Here is a 20,607-nt window from a genome sequence, read left to right as displayed (position 1 = left end):
ACAGCTGTCCAGCTCACGGTCTCTGGAGCGACCCTCATCTGGAGCAGCATATAAATTGCCTAGAAATGTGGGCCATATTTCTACCACTGAAATTCCTTCTTCCTCAATTGAGAAGTCACCATGTGTTTACAGACAACACAGCGGTGGTCTCATATATTGACTACCAGGGAGGATTATGTCTGCGCCCCCTGTTCAGGCAGGCACAACTAATTCTTCTCTGGGCAGAGGGAAAGTGTTGTCAGTGAGTGCAATGTACATTCTGGGCAATTGGAATGTGGGGGCAGACATCCTGTTGAGGCAGATGCTGAGGCCCAGGGATTGGTGGCTCCATCCACAAGTGGTGGTGTCCATATGGTGGAGGTTTGGCCAAGCGGGACTGCATGTGTTCGCCACCGAAGAGCCAACACTCTGCCCACATTGCCCTCACTCCTCCCGCACAATTAGGGCTGGAAGCCATGATGCACATGTGGCCGAGGTCACATCTGTACGCTTTTCCCTCGATCGCTCTGCTCCCACAAGTTCTAGCGAGAGTTCGCCAAGACAGTCTATGTCTGCTGCTAGTAGCACCCTATTGGCCAGCTCGAATATGGTTCTCAGAGATAATATCCCTGCTAGATGGCACTCCTTGGGAGATTCCCATCCGCAGGGATCCACTGTAGACCCAATGAACTGCGAAATAGCTACAGTCCTGGAGTTCTTTCAAGGACGTTTCTCAGCAGGGGGGGCTCCTTCTACAATCAGGGTTTTTATGGCCGCCATTTCGGCCAGCCACGCCCCTGTTGATGGAGCCTCTGTGGGGCAATATCCTCTAACTTCGAGGTTTATGTGTGGTGTCAGGTGGCTGAGGCCCTTCCTGGGACTGTCTGTAGTCCTGGAAGGTCTGTCAGGTGCCCCATTTGAGCCCTTAGAGTCAGCCTCTGAGAAGCTTCTGACTCTAAAGGTAGCTCTTCTGCTGACACTGACATCTCCCAAGCGAGTAAGAGAGCTACGAGCTCTCTCTGTGGCCCCTTCCTGCCTTGCCTTTACCCCTAGATTAGCCATGGGCTTCCTGTATCCCAGGCCAGATTATATTCCTAAAGTGCCTACATCTGCTGCCCACCCTGTGGTGTTGCAGGCTTTCTGCCTTCCTCTGTTCCTCACACTGGAACAAGAGAGAATGCACCTGCTGTGTCCAGTAAGGGCTCTCTGTACTTACATCCACCAATCCGGCCAGGGGCGTAAGTCAGAGCAGCTGCTTGTCTGCTTGGCAGCGACAGTAGAGGTGATGCTGTGTAAAAGCAGCACATCTCTCATTGGATAGTTGAAGCAATCTCTATCGCTTATGAGGCACACTGTCTTGCTACGCCTCTGGGCATAAGGGCTCATTCCACTAGGGGGGGGGGTCACCTCCTCGAAGGCTTTGTCCAACAGGGTATCCTTACAGGATGTGTGTGCTGCTGCAGGGTGGTCTATGCCACACATTCATTCGATATTACAGCCTGGATATTCATTCCACCCTGGGCTCAAGTGTCTTGCAGTGACCCTCGGGCTTGGGTCTTTTTGAACAGGTCGTACCCTCGATATGACGGAGTGGGTATTCTTGCTTCCATAGTGTTATGTTAAACACAATGTGGAGTTGAAAGAGAACGTCTGGGTTCTAACCCTGTTCCCTGAGAAGGGAACGAGACGTTGCGTAGCTTTGTCATACCGGGGTAGGCCTGAGAATTGCATCTTCGCTTCAGATAATAGAGGCTGACGGCGCGGTTCACAGGTGCCATATATATATCACGCGACACACTTAATCACCACCTCACCTGATCATGGCAGGCCTATGAATAGGCATGATTTTACACAAGCTTCAGATGCCAGTCGCACCCGAGGGGCGCTCCCATAGTGTTATGCTAAACGCAACATGGAGTTCCCTTTGAAAGGGAACAGGGTTACATGAGTAACCCAGATGTTTTTGCTTCCACCCAAAAAGGGGCATTTTCAGCAGGGTAGGATAAATGATCTGTGGGGTATTTTGAGCTGAAATTTCACAGACACATTCTGGGGACACCTGAAACTTATTTTACACCTTATAAAAAGGATTAAAATAGGTCTCCTTTAATATTATATTTATCATTTTATTATATCTTTTCCATTGTGAAGCACGCTGAGCTGCATTTTATGTATGAAATGTGCTATATAAGTAAAGTTGTTGTTGTTATTATTATATATCATTATTTATTCATAAAAACATTATTATTTATTTATTATTCATCCTGCAAGAAAGAAAACCTTCTCACACTTAAAACACTCAGTTTTAACTCTGAAAACATCAGCTGCACAAAATCTTTATATACAGAACATTTACTCTCATCTCACACACAACAATGACAAAATATCACATCACTACAATTACAATCACCACAGATGGAAACTGGATGTGTGTGTGTGTGTGTGTGTGTGTATGTGTGTGTGTGTGTACCTCAGTGTCTCCAGTGTACAGTGTGGATTCTCCAGTCCAGCAGAGAGCAGCTTCACTCTTGAATCCTGCAGATTATTGTTCCACAGGTCCAGTTCTCTCAGTCTGGAGGAGTTTGAGCTAACTGAGGACAGAACTCTACAGCTTTCCTCTCTCAGATCACACACACACACACACACACACACACACACACACACACACACACACACACACACACACACACACACACACACACACACACAGACTGGAGGAGAAATGATGAAGTGTTAGATTTATTTATCTGATTGTGAAATGAGGAGTTTCCATCCGGTGGGAAATAAAGTGTTTACCTGAACACAAGGTTCTAATGTCAGGATAAAAATATAAGATGAACAGCCTGTGTATAAACAATAAACTAGGATTGTCATGTTATTAAAGTAAATGTGTGTGTAATGTACACTAATCTACACGCTGTAGAAATACATGTACTTTGTTCTGATGTGAGGAGTGATGTAGATATTTCAGCATTAACACAAAGCTGAGTTTCACAGAGACGCTAAAACTCTTGGAGTTCATAGTTCTTTGGATCTTAATCTAATAACTTTCACTCAGAGAAAGAGAACTGATGAAATATCAGAACACTGATCTCAAACACACACGCAGACACACATCCATAATACAGCTAAAGTTGACCATGTAACAGAAATGTGAGTGTGTTTCTCTCACATACAGAAATCAGAGGATAGGACACCACATCAGCACTATTATTATTATTATTATTATTATTATTATTATTATTATTATTATTATTATTATTATCACTTACAATGATCCTTAAAGAAATTAAAGCAGAAGGGTTTTTTGTTTGAACAAATGCTTTATTATAATTGAAACTTGAAACCATTTTAATTAAAGTATGTGTTAAAAAGTTTCCCATTTAAAGATAAATAAAATAAACAGAGGAGAAAAGGGTAATTCCAGTTGATCATCAAAAGCAACCAGAGACAATTGTTTCAGGAAAACCTTTCATTGCGAGTATGACTTTAATCGGATTAAGGTAATTAAAAATTTCTGTTTACATGGTAGTTTCTTAATCAGAGTATCGTCTTAATTGGGTTAATATTGAATTGTTATTGTCCATGTAAACGTACTGAGTGATGGAACAGAGTCTGATCACACTCCTGTTTTTCACAGGTGAGAGAGAAAGTGTGTGTGTGTGTGAGAGAGAGAAATAGATAGATTTAGATACTATATATATATATATATATATATATATATATATATATATATATATATATATATATATATATATATATATAATCTATTTACATTCATTTAGATTGAAAAGGATTCAAACTGGTTAGTTATTATTTATTAACTATTTGGCAACCCTATAACTCACATTCTGGAGGCGGTGCGAAGAGCTGACGTCATATGTAAGCGGTGAACTGAAGGTAGCGGCATTGGTTTAAAGCGCACTGCGCATGCGCCTCCTTCCTTACACTGCTCTGTGTGTGTGAATGGGTCGCGGTGGTAGATAAAGAACCAAAACACACACTCTGACTCTTTAAATCCGGTTCCGTTAAAACCGAGATCACTTCACGAACCCTTTAAACATCCTGAAATCACCAGACCGGAAGTGAGGGACTCTGTGGAAACCGGTAGGTGAGTAAATACAATAATAACAATAATAATCCAAATCAACTCACCTGTGCTGGTTTATTTAGCTCATAGCTCATAGCGCGTAGTGATAATAAACCCTGGTTTATAAATCTATATAAATGATGTATCATGTTCTAACCTCTAGTTTGAGTTAGTGGAGAGTAATAAAAGTGTGAGTGTTGATGGAATTGAATATCCACCACAAGACAGGAGCACAATTACACCGCAAAACACAACAACCAGAATAAAATAAAAATAGAACAAGAAACAAAAACCGAGTCCACAAGGAGGAAGAAGAAAGACGAAAAACAAACGTTTACATACAGGGACCAAAGAAACATATGTTACAGTAGCAGATGTTTTGAGATAGAGAGTTTTTTTTTTCTCCATATTTCTATTTTGTTTTCTGAGACATTTAAAACTCAGTTTCACCACCTCACAGAGAAAAATATTAAAGCAGGACTTACATTTTTTCCATTTACAAAAATAAAACAAAATATGATATACATCACGTCTGTACTGACATCCTGGAGTATTAAGACACTTCAGGAACACGGTCTGTCGTCTCCTGCAGGAACCAAACTGAGGCGAGGTTAAAACACAGAACAATAAACCTAATTGTTAATCAAATAATTTTTTAAAATAAAATCCATCCACAACATACAAATACAACCTTTAGTGCAGCATTTAAAGATCAGATTGAGGTATAAGAGTGGTCAGTGGTTTAGGGTTTGGGTTAGTTATCCTGGTCTGGGGTCGGATCAGGGCACCAAATGTTCTATGTGAAATAGTCCAGTTTAATTTTAAAAATGGGTTATATTTGTATGGACTTCCATCATCCAGTCTCGCTGTGAATAATGCTGGGCCTGAGCCAAAACCTACCGAAGTATTCAGCACACAAGGGATGTTATCCTGGTCTGGAGTCAATGGGCAGTACGGAATTATCCATTGATCTGTGGAATAGTCTGAGTTGATTTAAAATTTATTTGTGAAAAATGTCAGTTGTGGCTCAGGCCCATGATTATGGGATATCTATCTTTTGTACAAATTTAGTAAATCATATAATGTAAATCTCATTGTGTAACGGCAAGGCTGGAAACCACTGTTGAATGTGCGTGACCTTCGAGGCCTCAGGTGGCATTGCCTGAGAAATCATCATGCTGCCATGATGAGTATAATCTCATGGGCTCAGGAGTACTTCAGAAAACCGTTGTCACTTAACGCAGTCCGCCGCTGAATCCAGAAATGAGCAGTTCCATGCAAATTTCAACCTTACCTTTAAAAAAAAAAAAAAAGAAGTTTTTAACAAAAGAACAAAACCCTTTTGAAAAATGAAAAACAAATATGGTAGACAGGAAGATTGGAGGCAGCAACTTTTACAAATGTAAGTATAGCTTTTTATTAAATAAAATACATCTGTATCGAGAGAATTCCAAGTGAAATGACACAGATTGCTGGTTGGCACAGTATTTATTTTCAGCCGCTTAGTAGTGTGCGATGTAAATTTAAAATATTGAACTGTACACATCAAATGATAATTTGCTGGCTTGTTCACATATACTAGTTAACACACGTATGTACAGTGTTCACATACATATTAGAAAATAACGTATTGACGACGTTTTAATTAATCTGGGGACTAATGGGGGAGATATGAGTTGTATTTGTTTCTTACAGGAGTTGAAAGGATCTAGTCATAATTTATGTCGTTAACAGCTGGATGTATTTTGTCTAATGTCGTCTTACCGGATGGCATCTTCGAGCTAACAAAGTACACCTTAAAGCTGTTGCTCTTTCTGAAATCCGCCTCTTTCTTCTCAGGAGAAAGAAGTTTTGCCAAAACCAAAACTAGCCAGACTGAGTACAAAATTAAACCCAGCAAAAATAGTTCTTCACTACTTTTTTTTTTTTTAAATAAACATACATAAAATAAATGTGACCGATTTAATAGTGTTTTATTCTCCTTTTTTTTTTTTTTTTAAATATAATAAAAAATATTTTTTTAAATAAATAAGCATAATAGTAAGTAAACATGACTGTTAACAAGTTAGTGGAGTCATGAATCTCTGTATTTTTATTCCAGTGTCCTGATTCTTTACACCTCTTATAATGAAGCCGGAGTTCAGACGGCGCTCTTTAGGAAAATCTCCACAGACTCCTGCTGCTACTGGCTCAAAGGTAAAGTTTGGTCATGTGTCTGATTTCTCTTTTCATTTTTAAACTCTGAGAATATATTTATAATTAAATAACCATTACAACACTATATACAACAAGCAGAAAACTTCCCAGCAAACACAGTACGTTCTGATGACCTCGCCAGTTAGTCATCAGCATGATATTACTCTATGACAATGTTACCATGTCTTGGTAAAGTTCCTTTTTTAATATAATCTTGGCTAATGGTCCAGAAATATCGTGGCCATGTCCTCAATACATTTCACTAACTAGTCCCATTGAGAATGATGTGAAGACATGGTATGCTGGTATACAGATAATTTTGTCATTTTATCTTTGTTGAGAGATATGCCATTTGGATATAATATGGGAAATTTACTAAATGTATCAAACAATTTTATTTAACTAAATTAATTGACATCTGAATTTTATTATCTTTTGATAGTATTTGTCATACTCAATGGCAAATATCTGTCAGCAAAAGGGCAATTTATAACAACTACCCAACATTCTGTGTAGTAGATGGTGATTATTCATAATATTATATCTTTGTGAATGAAAGAGATTCATTAATGAAGGAACAAGACTTCTCTTTGATTTTAAAACTGTTGGCAGCGTGCCGAATCGGATTTTTGGAGTACTGCACATGCGCCTAATTTGAACTATTTCTAACTGCCGATTTCCAACGGACAGACGAATTCTGAGGAAAAGGTAAGCACTGTAAATCGATCTTTATTCATACGTTTTGTCCATGTAAGTTTGTCACTCAAGGTGTTGAATGTGTTGTATTTTGATGTCTTTTAAAACTTAATTTTGTAATTAAATGCCCTGTTTTATTAATTTGAGACTTAAGTGTTGTGCAGAGGAGCACAAGGCGATGCAGGTTTTTTCTAACTCGGTACACACTTATAGCAATATGTAGACTATATCGTAATTAGAATATACTCTATAGTTTTTAAGTTTGGTTTTGTAATATAATCTGTATATTTCCTCCCTTTGGGTCTTGGTCCCACCTGTCTCAAGTGAGTAATCTCACAACTCATTCCCTTCATTACACTAGCTAGTGATCTCTATATGATCGCTTCAGTCAGCTAGGTAAGATATTTATGAAGTTTGCATTTATTATTAACTAATTAATGAATCTTTTTATTGAATGGTATTATAGTAGTATGTGATTTTTGTAAGTATGTTTCTTGTGGTAGGATTTTACATAAAATACCCCCTTTTTATTAACTATTACTGTTCATCAGATATAATTATTGTAGTAATTAAGCTTCATTATTTTCACCTACTTGAAAGGCCAGATTGTGTCAGAGTCTGTTATGTTAAAATGAAAAGATGCATGCCGGTCTTATCAGTTAAATATTTTTGTCTGTTTTAATTGGAAACACTACAATTATTTTTTTAGAATGAGCTCTGAAAAGAGACACACAGGAGGTATGTGCATGCTTGGACAACCATGAGGTATTGTCCAGATCTCACCTGGAAATTAATCCACAGGTGTATGCTTGTAAAACAGCTTTGAACACGGCTCATCAGAATCAAGGACCGGAACTATCCGCTTTATTTTGTTAAAAACCCTGAACTTCAACTGTGCTCCTAAAATTTAGATTTTGCACTTACAGTTTTTTTTAAGGGCCACTTGTGCTCCTAATTACAAAAACCTAAGGGTAGTATCTACCCTAATATGTAGTTAAATTCTGTAAAACTAAAATAGACTTTTCATTTTCAGCAGCAGGACCAGAGACGGGCTCCACAGCAGCAACACTGACGAAGATAATGCTGAGACTCTTGTACTTTTTAAAGAATAAGGCTTTTTTTTTCTTTGGTTACATTATTTTATTCATTTCTATAATTAATTAAACATTTACGACTTATAGTATTTATGTATAAGTTTTTCGTTCTGCATGTGAATTTTTTGGTAAGACTATAACATAGTTATTTAGCTTAATGGTTATGTATTTGTCTAGTATGTTGGGGGGGGGGGTGACAATGCTGATGAATAAATGCTATAAATGTGTTGCTGATTGTCGCTTGATGTTACTTGAAGCACAGTTGTCTTATGTGTACATTTTGAGGTGATGGATCAAATAGAAATTGCACAACAAATACCATTTATAATTACATACATTGATTTAATTGCTTCCATCAAACCCAATACAATTTCCATTAAAAACATTTTAATTTGAAGGCAGGGAATGAAAGTCAGTCCTATATGGGTTTCAAAATAATTAAATTAGTTTACTGTCCATATTTTATGATTGAGAGGCAGAGATTGATGCAATGTCCAGCAAACAATTCCAATATGAGAGGCAGAATGAAGGCAGGCAAAAAGGGTCAGGCAATCAGCAAACAGGACGTCAGAGGAGAACCACAGTACAAAAACCAGGATACATCCGAGATGGTGCCAGTGGGGTCCGCTTCCGTCATGACCGTTCGATCACTTTTTGTATACTTGTTTCATTTCTGCACCTTTCTTACTTTCTACTTCTTTTTATTTTCACCATGGCTATTATTAGCTACAACAGAAGTACTCTTTTATTTCTATTGGTGTACAAAACACTTACAAGTCGTCACTTTTACTACCCGATCCCATCCTGGCCACACTGCAGTCCCGTGCTAGCCAACGTCCAATCTCTGGAGAACATGCTGGGGGCAAACTCAGACCTAGGATCAAGTTCCAGCTCTTGACCATAAAATAATGATAATGAGTCTTTATTAATCACGTATACATTATAGCACAATGAAATTCTTTTCTTCGCATACCCCAGCATGTCAGGAAGCTGGGGTCAGAGCGTAGGGTCAGCCATGATACAGCGCCCTTGGAGCAGAGAGGGTTAAGGGCCTCGCTCAAGTGCCCAACAGTGACAGCTTGGCAGTGCAGGGGCTTGAACCCCCGACCTTCTGATCAGTAACCCCGAGCCTTAACTGCCAAGCCACCACTGAAATATTGCCCTTTCTACCTTCCATGGGAATTTACCTCTGTCATAGTCAGCACCGTTTATATTCTACCTCAGGCGAACACTGCTTTATGTGAACTTTATGATGCTCTCACCATTCAGACAAATCCCCAGGACGCTGCGCTTATTATAGCGGGGGACTTGAACAGAGCCAACCTCAAACGTGCAGTGTCAAACCTCCACCAGCACATCGTCTGCCCCACCAGGGGCGAGAGAACACGACCATTGCTACACCCCATTTAAGGACAGTTACAAGGCATAGGCTTATCCACCGTTTGGAAAATATCACCACGCTGCCATCTTCCTCATGCCTAAATAGAAACAAAGGGTTAAACAGGAAGCTCTGATTCAGAGGGAGGTTGGAGGCTGGATGGGCCAATCAGTAGTGGCTCTGCAGGATGCACTAGATGACTATATTCTGCAGCACTTGTTAATAGCCAATAACTTAAACCATGATCTAGTTTTCTTAATACGTGGTCCTACATTATCATGTTTTCCCGCAGGTGATTCAGTGGCTGTATTATGAGTGAGACATTGTTTCCTGCAAGCAAGTCATTCGTTGACATATTCATCAAAGCACTGAATATGTTAATTTTGGAGTCCAAAGCCTCTGTCGTGCTCATAATAGTCACTAGTATAATCCAATAGTGCATGTTAAATTCAGGCCAGAATTTTCTTGATTGCCAGATGGTCTTCCACAGATGTCTTGGCCAAGGGTTTTCGTCTTGGTAATGACGAGGATGTTGCAGCAATGTGTCTGGCAATGCTGCTGTACTGATATCTGTAATACACAAAGAACAAAGTAAAAGAACCAGCAGAGGAGCAGCATTTGCATCTTAAATTTGATGTGTAAAATCTTTGAGATAGTATAGTTTTTTTTTCCCCTCATGTCCTAATTTGTAGTTTTATGACACCTGGGGACCAACTAGGCGGGGATAAACTACTGAAAGGGAAAACCTATGAGGGAGTCTTCACCTAAGGATTGGCCTCCAAGGCCTATTGCACTTCTAGGATTTGTCCCTGGGCTCCTTACTGGTTCTTGTGTCCTACACTGTCCCTGTGGGTGGTAGAATTACTTTGCAATGAGAGACATGAATCCAAGTTTTCTTTCCTTGGCACAATGCTGCAGCATCTGTTACTAACAACATCTGGTATGGTCCCTGCCACTTAGTTTCTAAGGGTTTACTCTTAAAGGACCTTATCATTACCCAATGTCCTGGAATGTTAGCATGTCCCCCTTCAGGTGGAGGTTGCAAACAAGCAATTACCCGGACTTCTGGACTGCCTGAGTGAGATTTTTACTGTAAGCTATCAAGACATCTGAAGTAATGTGTATGTTGTGTACGTTCATGTGGACTGAGTCCAACTGACTGATTTGAGGATGCTCTAATGCTACATAATACTGCTGACAGAGCTTCAACCCTTGGACCCATGGACCTTCCTGATGCATTTTAGCCTTGTCTTAATTGTCTTGTTTGCCCGCTCTACGTGACCTGAGGCTTGTGGCCTATACAGACAGTGAAGTTCCCACTTGATCCATCCTAACTAGTTCCTTTACAACTTCCCCTGTAAATCGTGTACCCTGATCTGAGTCTATTGAATCGGGCAAACCCCATTTAGCGATGAGGTCATTGATCAGACATTTAGCTTTTTGTGTGGTAGTGGCTCACCCTGTGGGATAGGTCCATCTTGAGAATTTATCCAGAACTACCAAGACATCAGTCTTTCCTTTACATGGAGGCATTGAGATGTAGTCTAGGGCTGGGGCTGGGGTGTGTGCTGCTACTGTTGATGTTGCTGGAAAATCATTATTCTGTTGACATGCAACACATCGTTTGGCTGTTTCTGCCACTATTGCTCTGAATGCACGGTTCCACTACTGATGTGAGAAATAATTAGTCATTGCTGCTGGGTTAATGTGACCCAAATTATGAAGCTGCTGGGCCAGTTATGGTAGTAGTGACTCAGGTGCAACATACTTTCCCCCTTTGGCCCAGCAGCCAGACGAGTCAGCAACTGCTCCTTTATCTAACCATGTCTAAGCCTCATAAAGGGGAACATCTTTGTGGAGATCAATAAGAGAGTCTGGAGAGTGTTGTATAAACAATTGCACTTGGAGATAAATCCATAAGCGTAACACAGTCACGGGTCACTTCATCTCCATCCTCTAAAGAAACCTCATTCATTGCAGACATCATACAAGAGGATGGGTTAGTGACTGGAGCATGTTGCAAAACAACATCTGGGGATGTGAGTGTAGTTAAGCAATTTCCCAAACGTGATCTACTTAACAATCCATTCATATATAACACAAACATACCAGTTCAAGATATAGCCTATATGTACAATGAAATGCAGCAAAATTCAAGATATATCTTGATATATGAAATACAATTTCATCTCCTGATGAGGAAAATCAATTTCCCAAATACTATTAGGATACATTGTGCTGAAGCTTTCTAATTGGGCTTAAACCTCCACTACCAAATGAGTAGGAAGAGGAAACCTAATCCCATCATACTAGTGTATTTACATAGATTTGAAGTCATTCAAGAGCTAGGAATTAATTAATATTTGCAAAAATTGTAGTTCAAATTTGGAACAAGAAAAATAAGATGGTTGACAATGATCCTGCAGGGGGACACACACTACATGAGGATAACTGCAACATGTACATGACGTTCCAGTTTTTGATTCCAGCGTTGCAAGATATTAATCAAATTTTGTAATAATTCATATACAAATATATGCTCAATGATACACATGCATATAGTATTTTGTAATTGGCTGCATATACCTCATAATGTGGTGTAAATACACTACACAAATATTTATACACAAAGCTGCACACATTACAGTGCTATTTTTTCTAATCAAATATGTGTAATCATTTTTTTGTACCTATAATTTCTTGAAAAGTACACAAATTATGTGGCAAGATACAATTAAAGCATATGACATACTGCATACTTTAAAAAAATCCGTAAATAAACAATGCTTCAATAATGTGGATGTTAGATTCTGGTCTATGGAATTCCCATGACGAATCTTATGAATGACAGAAAACAATTATATAGTTTAACAAACTCTGTGAATATTTTTAATAAGCATGCATGAATTTTAGTAAATACAGACAGTGAATAGCTGAAAAATGACATTCAATATTGTAACACATAAAACAGCCAGATATACCTGTGTATCGGTAATCAAATAAAACAATTTATTAATCAAACAAATCCCAGTGGAATTCTCAGTATATACAAGTTCATTAGAATTGTACTATTTAAAACCTATAAGTAAGAGAATGTTATGTGACTACACACATTAACATTGATAATTTATATGAAGTTCTGACCATGACTGACACAAGTATTTAAATTACCACCATGTAAATCAATCAGCATACCTTTCATTTTTACTCATTAGAAGGGAAAAAATTGGGGCCATCTTCAAAAATATCGACGAGGTCCTGAGATGGAGCATCAGGGAGGCTGCTACGGAATGAGAGGAATGAGATTCCAAAATTGAATCTGAACTGGACTCAGACCCAATTCTCATAGGACGCACTGGAGATATATCCCAGTGGATATATCTGAATATATGGCATTTCATTTCATCGGTATATACATGTACTATATGATGCAGTCTGAACCAACAATTTCGGAATCAGTAAACATTAGCTACACATTCCCGAACGCAAGAAAGTGAACCACAATTTACTCATAATTTTAAACCTCCAAATCAATCATCAATGTCCACAATAGGTTTGGAGTATGTGTGCACTTTCAGTTATATGCATAGTGGAAAGGTTTTTGCTTTTCAAATGGATATAAAAACTAATGAATCAGTTAACAATGTTACACAATGGCACATTTGTATGAATGAGAAAAGAACAAGAATCACAGAAGTTGTAGATTTAAATTCTAGACTGAATCATAAACACTCACATTATGTTTCTTGACACCTTTCCTGGCCGGGGCATTTTTTAGGTAGCTGCCGATGGCCTCTCTGCAACTGGCTATTCACGTCCATGGGCTCGTACGGCAATATCTGTAACATAAATATCAACAATAACATTCAGCCGTGGAATGCAATAACAGAGAACATGTCCAATTTCTGAACGCAAAACTTCCTTTCAGGAGTTTGCAAAAGGAGGCATATACTGTCATACATTTTTTATTGTTCATACTGACAGTGTTCAAGGCGATACACTTCATCATGATCAATCAAAGCCAGCTTCCCACCTTTTGACCCTTTCAACGAAAACATACACCACAGGCTGTTCTCCTCGATTCTTTGGAAAATGGAGCCAACTGTCTCTCATTCCAACTACAATCGATGGCACATTTTTGACGGAGTTTCGACTGTAGATTTAGTAGCATTTTCACATGCACGTGAAAAGTGTTAGTGAGATTTGCGAATCTGAATCTGTTGGGGAAACGTAGAAAAAATTACTGATGCTCTAGATCTACTGCATGCGGAGAAAAGGGACAAATAATTCTAGGATTTCTGTCATGCATCATTTATAGATTACCTTTCATTATGGGGAGGGGATCATGCCTAATGGCCAAAAGCCAAGAAATATATTAATGAAATAATCATGTAAAATGTTATTACACAAACTGAAAATGACATGCAAATAACCTTGATATATTATATTACCTTTCAGTGCAAATTGGAAACTTTCTGCAGCTGAGTTACCAATGAATCTCGAAGATAATATTGCTTATTTCACACATCGCAGAGAATCAATAAAATCCAGCGTGGTTTAGGGATGATATCTGCGTATGCGCGTGCTTAGCTTCGTATGTTTGGCTTCGTATGTTCAGTTTCGTACGCTATCAAAAAATGAAATAAAAATAAATCTTAGTTATTACAATTTTATCTACAGAATTCACAGCATTTATGAAAATTCTGCACTTTCGGCTAGCCCTCAGCCCAGTAGCCTGGTTTCCTTGCTCAGTGGAGCGGGCCCAGGAGCCGTACAGATCTAGCCGCTTTGATTGGCTGCTTTGATTATCCAATATATATGTGAATAACTAAAAATGAACAATCACTTCTAGATATATTTGTTTAAAATTACACAGCAGTAACTTCATTAATCAGTTTTTTTCACATAATTTCAAAGTAATATAGCGTTTCAAGAATGTTAACATTGTTCCAGCTTCTTTCTACGTGTATTCGACGTTGATGATTTTTTTTCGTCGTGATCAAGCGTCTTTTTGACGAACTGTAGCTTTCATTTCAACGGCGGGGGTTTGCTTGACTTCATCGAAAGCGCGTTTGTGTTTGCTGGGTAGTTAACTGTGAGTCACCATGTTCCATTAGCTTTCTTCATGGGCCACATCGGAGAGTTACATGGGCTACTAGTTTTTAACTATAACTCCCTGTGCCGACAATTTTTCTATGATAGGCCTGACTCTTTGCACAGCCTCTTTGCTTAATGGATATTGTTTGGTACCAAGCAGTGGGGATCCTGTTAGCTTAACAGGTTTTACTGATGTCAGGAGCCCACAATTATCCTTATCTGTATCCCAAATAGAATGGTCCTGTAAATGTGCATAGCCAGGGGTCAATACACTGTCTCTAGAAATCTGTGCTGTGGCTATTTTGATTGTGGCAGACTCTGAGGACGTGTCTAACGTTAGATGTACTTGCCTTCGCAGATTTATTCCCAATATAGCGCCGTCGTTCAAAGGAGCACACAACAGAGGTGTAGTTTAAACTTTTTGGCCAAACTGAATTTCAATGGAGGAAGACTAATACAAAACTGAATATTTCCCACTATGCCAGTGAAAAAAAGCTTGATTTTCTGTTAGGGAATACTTACGCTTCTGGCTAATGCAGTCAGAATCACCATAATTTCTGCACCTGTGTCTAACAAAAAAAAAATCAACCTCCTTTTGCTGTACCTTTCACAAAAATTCTTTGATCATTATGGTATATTACAGGGGAACGAAAGGCACTTCAAAAATTAGCTTTTTGTCTGTTCTTTCGATTCCTGTTGTGATCTTAAGTGTGCCTGTGCAGTCTGCCCTAGGGTTTCAGTAGAAAGATTAGGGGCAACTCCGGGGTTGTAAGAAGGCTGGGCAGGGGAATAATTATGCTGTGCATTTTTCCTGATATCTTGTTACTTCTTTCTACACTCTTTCACCCAGTGCCCTGATTTTCCACAGTAGTTTCATTTTCCCTGTCTACTAGGAAATCTGTTTTCTTTGACTACTTTTTGAATTACTCATTGATTCTGCTGCAACTTTCTTTTTTGCCCTGACATCAGAGTCTCTTTCCTAAGTAGATAACCTGCCCAAGTTGTTTTCAGGGTTTCATTAGACTGTGTATTCTAAAGAAAGACCACCAAACCAGATGCAGACCAGTGGTCCCTTATAATCTACCACCATCTCAGGATTATTGGCTATTCCACTGTTTGCTACAACTGACTGACGGACTCTTTCTGTGTATTCACTTAAGGTTATTTCCTTATTTGCACACAACTGCGGAGTTTAGACCAGTCAACCTTTGGTTTAATAATGTTCTTTAGTACTCTTAGAACTCCCTCTTGCAAATCATCTTTGCTGGCATGCATGACCGCAGGAGTCTCAACAGCAGTTTCAAAACTTAAACTCTGATTCGGTCAAAATCTTTGACATAACCTGGGTGATTTCAATTAGAGACTGGTCATAGAGGCGCATTTTCTTAGCTAAAGCTCTCCTAAACTCTCCTAGAAAAGTTTGCACATGCTGATGGCAAATTCTGAGCTAGTCTCTCTACTGCCTCAGAGGGAGCATTTTCAGTCTCCTCTGGTCTGGTCTGGTCTTCTGGTGTAAACACCTTGAGCATTTGCTCCACACACTTCAACAACACTAACTGTTTTATCAATTAGTCAAACAGTGTCATTGATTGACACATCACATCCCTCAGTTCCAGACTGTAGATCCTGTAGTTCATGATAAATCTTATCAGGCTGCACAGTTTGTCTCTCAATAACTTTATTTGATTTGTTATGGCCCAGCTTCTTTGTTAAAGAAGATACTTTAGCTCACAATTCTTTATTTTGCTCTTCTAGTTTGGCAGTATGCTGAGTTAGCTTTAGCTAAGCTGACTTCTCTGTGGTAACAGGCAACACCTTTTGTGGTTTTCTTCCTAATACATGCACCCAACACCCACCGTCTTGCCTTCTTCCAGTGACCATGTTTTCTCTGGATGAATACTATATTTTTAATTTAGATTCTGTCTGACTGACTCCGTTACTATTGAGTCCATGTTTCCTCCTAACAAGACTTTGAACTCATTTTCTGACCATAGAGGTAGCTAGTCCACTAAGTACAGCATTCCTTTTAAACACTTTTGCAGTGTTTCTCTGAAAAAAGTGGACACACTAACACCTCCCTGACAAAGGAGAGGATAACTAATTTGTTAACACAAATGACTATTCTTAACCTTCCCTGAATGATCAGAGGATAAACCAAAAAAGTCCCTTATAAAACAAAGGATAAACAGTTGGTTAACCAACGCTGCAGCTGACTTCTCTGGCTTCGCAGAGGACAACCACATGTACTGGTCTGTACTGGTTCTTTGGATAGAGTGACTCTCACCAAATCGTAGTTGAGCTTGAGTAACTACATTCTGGATTGATGTCAGGTGTCAAACTCTCTCCGGGTCATGGCACCAAAACTGATGGAAACTTGGAAGTGAAGACCAGGAGACTCGGGTAAAGCTTCAGCAGGATTCTTTATTGTAGAACATCAGGAGCATCAGGCTACAGGTCAGAACATGCTGGCTTGCGCTGCAGTCATCAAGTCTAAAACAATGAGCTATACATTGTACTTTTTAAAATATTTACGGGGCTGTCCTTCCATGAAAAGCCAAAGCACTCAGTTGATGACTGTAAACAAAGTATACAAAGGAAGTAAGCCGTTGTAGGAACCCTCCCCAGACCATGGAGTTTCACCAGCCCTTAATCCAATCAACATAACTATATCATTCACACTTCGTTATCATAGAGATAAAGGAATGATTAAATCAAGAATAATGGTCGTCAATTCAGTGACTGGGACGGAGGCACCAAGAGCCAACACATACCCAAGGTGATAGTTTCAGTATTCTTGTTTGACTCACACTCGACTCTGTTTAACAGTGTAATACAGCTGATGCTGTTGCTTCTCTAAACTACCAAGTCTGATACACACATCATAAAGAAAACTTATTCTTAAATATATATTGTATATATTCAGAGTGCATGTATATATTCCCACATTATGCATGAGTGAACTTTGATTCATACTTTGATTAAAATATTCCATAACAGATGTGGGTGAAAATGGGCTCTTATTATGGTTTTATTCAGGAGACTTTGTTTGGGTGGAACAGAAGATTTATGCACATGTTCAATACTAATGTTTATGGTTTCCAACCAGTTCACAAAAATATACATTATCATTTAAAAGTTTGGTGTGTTCAAAAGTGTTGTTTCAGGTACATCTATAAAACGAGTGTAATACGATTCTAGTGTTTTAGACTTAGGTTTCCGAGTAATAATCTACAAGAGTGGGGTGATATGACATTTTCACCCCCAAAATTACAATATCATGTAGGGATGATGATAATCATTATGCAGTGCCTCCAAACAATGAAAATTAACACAAAATCAAGCAAATGCTGCAATATTCTGAGAAGCTTGCAATTTATTATTATTATTATTATTACAGCAGACTTTCTGCAGATTTGGGCCAAAATCCATCATGTGATGTCATCACAATGTTCTCTCTTCAATTCACACACGTCAAACATCCCTGAAAACCCAGGGATGTGGCGTTACTGGAATTTTAAGAAACATGCATGTGGCACGAGCTAAAACTTCACACCTGAATGATAGTCAGATCATTTTTTCTAACAGAGAATGTGAGTTGATTACAATAATGCTGTAATCACATAACATTCCATGTAGATTTTCCAGAGTCTAAACACCTTCAGTGCTTCAGCTTGAAAAAACATCGACGCCCAGAGCAAGGTCATCTTTGTATGGCTAGTATCTGAATTTCTAAACATATAAAGTTCTACATGAACTATTTCTGTGAGATTAGTGATGAGAAATCATGTGTAAGTTAGGTCAACTGTCTTGTTCATCTTGGCTCTGAAGAATGATCAGTCACAGTGGTTTTGGTATTGCTGCAATCAATAGAATTACATTACAAATCTAAAATTACAAAACTGTTACAGCTATTAAAGGCGGGTGATTGGGTGGTCGAGTCGTATTACTGTATTGTGGGAGATGTTTCCAAAAACAACTCCATAAAAACATGGGGATAAAATCTAAAATTATTTAAGCCTCTTGAATCATTTTATTGTGTTTTCCAGATGTACCACTGTTCAGACTGTGGGGAGAGTTTTACTAAAAGTCATCATCTCAAAGATCACAAGCAGATCCACACGGGAGGGAAGCCGTATTACTGTGGACAGTGTGGGAAGAGTTTTACTCGTCAGAGTAATCTCCAAATACACGAGCGCATTCACACGGGAGAGAAGCCGTACTACTGTGGACAGTGTGGGAAGAGTTTTACTTATCAGAGTAATCTCCAACAGCACAAACGCATTCACACGGGAGAGAAGCCGTATCACTGTGGACAGTGTGGGAAGAGATTTACTTGTCAGAGTCATCTCCAAATACACGAGCGCATCCACACGGGAGAGAAGCCGTATCACTGCTCACAGTGTGGGAAGAGTTTTACTTGTCAGACCAATCTGCAAATACATGAGCCCATTCACACAGGACAGAAGCCGTATTACTGTGGACAGTGTGGGAAGAGTTTCACTTATCAGAGTAATCTCCAACAACACGAGCTCATTCACACAGGACAGAAACCGTATCACTGTGGACAGTGTGGGAAGAGTTTTACTCAGCAGAGTCATCTCCATCGACACCAGCGCATTCACACAGGAGAGAAGCCGTATCACTGCTCGCAGTGTGGGAAATATTTCACTCGTCAGAGTTCTCTCCAAAGACACCAGCGCATTCACACAGGAGAGAAGCCGTATCATTGTGGACAGTGTGGGAAAAGTTTCACTTGTCAGAGTGCTCTCCAACGACACCAGCGCATCCACACAGGACAGAAGCCGTATCACTGTGAACAGTGTAGTAAGAGTTTTACGTGTCAGAGTCATCTCCAAATACACCAGCGCATTCACACGGGAGAGAAGCTGTATCAATGCGGACAGTGTGGGAAGAATTTTACTTGTCAGAGTGCTCTCCAAATACACGAGCGGATCCATACAGGACAGAAACCGTATCACTGTGGCCAGTGTGGGAAGAGTTTTGCTCGTCAGAGTACTCTCCAACAGCACGAGCGCATTCACACAGGACAGAAGCCGTATCACTGTGGACAATGTGGGAAGAGTTTTACCCAACTGTGTACTCTCCAACAACATGAGCGCATTCACACAGGAGAAAAACCATATGAATGCTCCCAGTGTGGGAAGAGTTTTATTCGTCAGAGTCATCTCCAACAGCATGAGCGCATCCACACAGGAGAGAAGCCGTATCACTGTGGACAGTGTGGAAAGAGTTTTACTCGTCAGAGTGCTCTCCAACGACACCACCGCATTCACCAACGTTTTCGTGACCAGAGGGCCCTCCACAGCCACCAGCAGAGTGAGGACACTCTTACCCCTGCAGACAATGTGGGTGGAGCTATACTTGTTCAAGTTCGTTAAGTCCTCGAACATAATGCCATCAGATCTTGACTGTGATCTGTGAATTTGTCCAATTAAGATACATGTTTTTCATTTTCATTTTTTAAAGGGAGGTAAGGAGACATTCAGGCAAAAAAAAAACAAAAAACTGTATTATATATAATAGACACCTTTCCAAGCCAGCAGAACATAGTTGTGTTTGCAGGAAATTTGAAGAGATAATTCTTGTCCAAGTTGCTCCGTTTTTGCAGCGCCCATTTAACTACACTTTATGGCCAAAAGTAATGGGATGCCTGATCACCCCACCCATATATGCCTCTTGAACATCCTCTGATGGAACGGAATCCAATCCATGGTCCCTTGAGCCCAATGTTCCTGGTGTAGTTTTCAGATTTACTGCAACTCTGACCCGGATAAAACAGTTACACAGTAAGATCAATGAATGGTGGATATACAGTGAATGGAGCTGTGAGAGATCACACTACCACTTGAGAGAGTGCATTACATTATATTATTACTTTAGTAAATCACATGTTTAATAATGCATGCTTAATAAGTTTATACTTTCCTTATTACTCAATAAAAACTCTCCATAATGCAAATCATAAATGGAGTTTCTCATAGTTGTGTAATTTCCTTTTACAAATGTGAAATATTACATTCATAAATCTTCAGATGCTTTGCTTTCACACACAGATA

The 20,607-nt window shown here is 39.3% G+C and overlaps 1 protein-coding gene and 1 long non-coding RNA gene across 10 annotated transcripts; one reads left to right on the top strand and one right to left on the bottom strand.

The window, feature by feature from the left end:
* Positions 1-3,879: 3,879 nt before the first annotated feature.
* LOC108257473 (zinc finger protein 431) lies at positions 3,880-20,606 on the top strand. Of its 9 annotated transcripts, none has more exons than XR_008393357.1 (5): positions 3,884-4,090; positions 6,171-6,265; positions 6,878-6,973; positions 7,286-7,699; positions 7,995-8,282. XR_008393357.1 is itself a non-coding variant. In XM_053675098.1 (3 exons), exons 2-3 carry the CDS (start codon positions 6,197-6,199, stop codon positions 19,927-19,929), a joined length of 1,422 nt encoding a protein of 473 aa, XP_053531073.1. In that variant the 5' UTR covers positions 3,880-4,086; positions 6,171-6,196; the 3' UTR covers positions 19,930-20,606. The 9 variants fall into 9 exon arrangements, 2 of the variants coding, with proteins under 2 accessions (XP_053531073.1, XP_053531072.1); XR_008393354.1 differs by having other exon boundaries at positions 7,286-7,762; XR_008393356.1 differs by lacking the exon at positions 7,995-8,282 and having other exon boundaries at positions 3,883-4,090; positions 6,825-6,973; positions 7,286-7,700.
* On the bottom strand, positions 7,483-13,366 carry LOC128629055 (uncharacterized). The gene is made up of 2 exons (XR_008393375.1): positions 13,170-13,366; positions 7,483-10,003 (listed from the first exon to the last, which is right to left on the bottom strand). It is a non-coding gene; the product is annotated as an uncharacterized LOC128629055 (long non-coding RNA).
* Position 20,607: the final 1 nt, after the last annotated feature.

The sequence above is a fragment of the Ictalurus punctatus genome, chromosome 24 (genome assembly GCF_001660625.3).
Source record: "Ictalurus punctatus breed USDA103 chromosome 24, Coco_2.0, whole genome shotgun sequence".
NCBI classification, from domain to species: Eukaryota; Metazoa; Chordata; class Actinopteri; order Siluriformes; family Ictaluridae; genus Ictalurus; species Ictalurus punctatus.
The sequence above is the reverse complement of the archived record's forward strand: the minus strand, read 5'-3'. Positions and strand labels throughout refer to the sequence as shown.

Bases quoted from the DNA above. Each gene is read 5' to 3' on its own strand.
- LOC108257473 (XM_053675098.1), top strand. From the start codon at position 6,197: ATGAAGCCGGAGTTCAGACGGCGCTCTTTAGGAAAATCTCCACAGACT. The intron at 6,266-18,576 runs GTAAAGTTTGGT...TGTGTTTTCCAG, and splicing joins CTGCTGCTACTGGCTCAAAG to ATGTACCACTGTTCAGACTG.